Raw genomic sequence first — 4,014 nt, forward strand, 5'->3', positions numbered from 1 at the left:
CTGTCCTCTGCGAAAAGTGAGTTAGGGATACCCCTTAGAGCAGTGTTTCTCAACCGCCAGTCCATGGACCGGCGCCGGTCCGTGGAAAAATTTTGCTGGTCCGCAGAAAATATGTTGCATTTGCAAACCCCCCGCGAATTTCGCGCACTGATACAGTGACATCCAACAGAAAAAGTTCGTTGGCCTGTGCACTGATGGAGCAGCTAATATGACAGGAAAGCACTGTGGTGTTGCTAAAAAAATTCAAGAAGTTTCGTCCTCAGATCTCATTATTACACATTGTGTAAAGCATTGTTTCCACCGGAGGAACAAATAGCAACATGTAGCAACATTTTTGTTGCCTGTGTTTCTTCTTGTTTGTAAATTTAGGAACTTATTAGCAACAAATGTAAACTTTTTATTTCCACTGACAGAACTTTTTGTTTCCGGTCGTTTCTGATAACTGAGAGAGAGCAACTTAGTGTTTCCACCGCGGTTGGTAAACATGGATCAAGATGATGAAATAGCTGCAGCAGCGGCGGCCTATATAGTGTTGTCGGCAAAAAAGAAAAAAAGAAAGCACAAATGTTGGGTGAAACCAAGTCTCTGTGATAGAAGTGAATATGGTGGCATGCATCTACTCAATGTATTAAAAAAAGACGATGTATACATAGGAAATAATAAAAATAATGGTAGTGTCAAAAATTTTTTACGAATGTCCAGCACCGATTTTGAATGGTTATTATGTCAAATTGCCCCCAAAATACAGAAAGAAGATACAAATTATAGACAAGCCATTTCACCAATGGAACGACTACTGCTCACACTGCGATTCCTTGCAACAGGCGATTCTTACCATTCCTTGATGTACTTGTTCAAAATTTCGGTATCATCAATTAGTAGAATTATACCAGAAGTATGTAAAGTAATCGCTGAAGTTCTGAAGGATAAACTTAAGGTAAGTAGATACCTCGGTAGATATACAGCTTTTCAATCAAATGACATAATGTAATTAGTAGTAGACATTTTATTAAATTTTAATAAAAACCAATTTTTTGAAGTGTGAGAAAAAAATTAACAAGATATTCTATTTAAATTCTAAATAAAAAATTTAAAAAATCTAATTAAAAAATTAAAGAGATATTCTTTTTAACAAATAATATTTTATCAGTAATTTACATCAAGTCCTGCATCTGACATGGCCAGCCAGACGTATCGCATCAGATATAGATGATTCTTGAAGATTTCTACAAGGCTGCTTTTCTTTTGAGAGTGTCGAATTGTTTGTCTCTGTTTGGGGAAGATAGTTAGTTTCATAACAAGAGCTATTTGGGGATGGCATAGGTGTGTGTGTTGTTGAGGCTGGTGATGTTACAGAATCATTGGTACTGGATGAGTAATAGTTCTGGTTATCTGAATAATATCTTGCTGTGTTGTTATTGGCCGAAGGTGTATGCCAACTTTGATAACATGGAAATGGCCGATCGTATTTACCCATAGATGCGTCATACAAAATATTAGAGATCAAATGCTCTACCGTGTTTTTAGCGTTTTCATTTTGAAGATTTTCGATTTTACAGGCAACTAGTTCGCCGAAAATTTGGAACCGATTACGTGGCTTTTTATTTTGTAGCTGCTTCAGCAATACATATGCCTCTTCCTGTCGTTCGTCAGTTGTCACATCAGCTTGTCTTTTCTTCATTGTTTTTGGACTTTTAAAGAGCCTAGGTCCCTGTTTACTTTTTGTAGTGCTGCTTGTGGAAGGCGTTGGAGATCTGGTTCTGTTTTCATTAGGCTTTGTAGGTGTTTCAGTAATAGCAGCAACAGTTTTGTTCAGAGTGTCGACGTCATTGTTCGCCTCTCCAACAATAAAAGAAGAATCAGTTACTGCATCTGCCTCGTCTGCTATATTGGAATCTTGCGATTCAACTTCCCCGCTGTCCGTTGCACTACTGTCTGACCCATCATCTTCACCCTGAAAATTAAAAATATATTTTTACTTCTTACTCTTTTAATATGAAATACAAATTATATTTAAAGCGAGAGAAGTTTTGATTAAACAAATTTACCGGTTTTTTATTTTTCAGATGCCTCAGAGTAGAGAGGAGTGGCTTATTACGGGACATCAATTCGCTAATCTTTGGAATTTTCCTAAATGTGCCGGGGTTATGGATGGCAAACACATTATGATACAAGCACCAAAACATAGTGGCAGTGAATTTTATAATTATAAGTCCTTCTTCAGTGTGGTGTTATTTATTGTGGCCAACGCAAATTATGAGGTGATGTATCTTAATGTGGGCAGCCAAGGTCGTATATCCGACGGTGGAGTGTTTGACAGTACTCATTTCAAAAAAATGTTATATCAAAACACGCTCAATTTGCCTGAATTAGAACCATTGCCAGGAAGAACAAAAGCTGTTTTGTTTGTTTTTCTAGGAGATGACGCTTTTCCCCTATCACCAAACTTATTGAAACCTTACCCTGGCACTCAAGAGAAAGGTTCCTCAAAACGAATTTTTAATTACCGCTTGTCACGCGCTAGGCGTATTTCTGAGAACGTTTTTGGAATCATGTCTGCTAGGTTCAGGGTATTAAGAAAACCCATGCTACTTGAACCCGACAGAGTGGAATTAGTTGTTGCTGCATGTGTATATCTCCATAATTTTCTGAGAAGCAGTTTACATTCCCGAAAGTCATACTCACCTCCTGGTACCTTTGATTCAGAAGACAAAGATACGGGCGAAAGGATCCCAGGTTCTTGGAGAAACGAAATAAACAACAATATGTTTGCATCACTGCAAAAACAAGCACGTAATTCAACGTTGGAAGCTAAACAAGTTCGAGATGAATTTGCTCAATATTTTATGTCACCCGAAGGAATGGTTCCATGGCAAAATAATTTTTAACTTTGTATAAAAATTACAAATAAAACAAAAAAAATACGTACCTCACTTGTAGTTATTCCTTTTTCAGTACATTTTCTAACTTTGTTCCTGCCCGCAAGAAACAACAAGACTTCATAAGCAAACCACTTTGAAATAAATACGGCGCCGGCTCCCGACTTTTTTAACGTACGATATTTTTTTCTTTCTCTATAGAATTGTGCAATAACATTTTTCATTTTTCTTTTCACTTCTTCTATATTTGAGCCTGTTTTTTCTGCCAATGTTGTCCAAGCATCGTGTTTCGCATTTCTACATTTATACTGGGCGTGCTTTGTATTCCATAAACACTCACAAAGCTTATAGTTTTCGATTAATTCGAGTAGTACTAACTCATTTGTCCACATGAACGGAATTTTTCTATTTTTTCACACGTCCGACCGACTATAAATTATTCCACGTTCGCCGTCGAGCTGCACTAGAAAAAAACAAGTCACTACAAGTTGCTGTATCTGTTTCCACTCAGACAACAATATGTTTATGTTGCCTGTTGTTGCCGTATTTCTTTTGAAGTTTACCGCTAAAACTGGAAACCACCAACAATCGCAAACATGCAACATTTGTTGTCGAAACAAGAAGAAACACTTAGGAACTTTGAGGAACTTTGCGAAACATTTTTAAGCAACAAGCAACAGAAACACAAAAGTTCCTTCATGTTCCTCTGGTGGAAACTATACTTAACATACATCGTCAACATTTAGCAACAAGAAATTTGTCACCAGGACTAAATGATGTTCTTTTGCGAATTTATAAAAATCGTGAATTTTAATAAGAACAGCGATTTAAATTCAAGATTATTCGCAATACTTTGCCAAGAAGTAGGGGCAGAACATTACTTGTAACTACAACTAATAACTATTACTTCATGTTGAAGTAAGATGGTTGTCTCGGGGCAAAGTATTGACAAAATTATTTGAATTATGAACAGAAGTGAAAATATTTTTAAATGAGAAAAAATCTTCATTATCGAATTATTTTTCCCTTACAGAATGGGTCTCAAAACTGGCCTATCTGAGCGACATATTTTCTTACGTTAACGATTTAAATTAAAGTCTTCATCTTCGGGGTACTACAACAGATATATTTAGAT

General features: G+C 36.4%; 1 protein-coding gene across 1 annotated transcript; it reads left to right on the plus strand.

Moving 5' to 3' along the window:
• Window positions 1-292: 292 nt before the first annotated feature.
• Window positions 293-2,933, plus strand: LOC126879490 (uncharacterized). The gene is made up of 2 exons (XM_050642530.1): window positions 293-937; window positions 2,067-2,933. The coding sequence occupies exons 1-2, from the start codon at window positions 485-487 to the stop codon at window positions 2,886-2,888; spliced, it is 1,275 nt and encodes a 424-aa protein (XP_050498487.1). The 5' UTR covers window positions 293-484; the 3' UTR covers window positions 2,889-2,933.
• The last annotated feature ends 1,081 nt before the right edge of the window (window positions 2,934-4,014 follow it).

This window comes from Diabrotica virgifera, chromosome 2 (genome assembly GCF_917563875.1).
Source record: "Diabrotica virgifera virgifera chromosome 2, PGI_DIABVI_V3a".
Taxonomy (NCBI): domain Eukaryota; kingdom Metazoa; phylum Arthropoda; class Insecta; order Coleoptera; family Chrysomelidae; genus Diabrotica; species Diabrotica virgifera.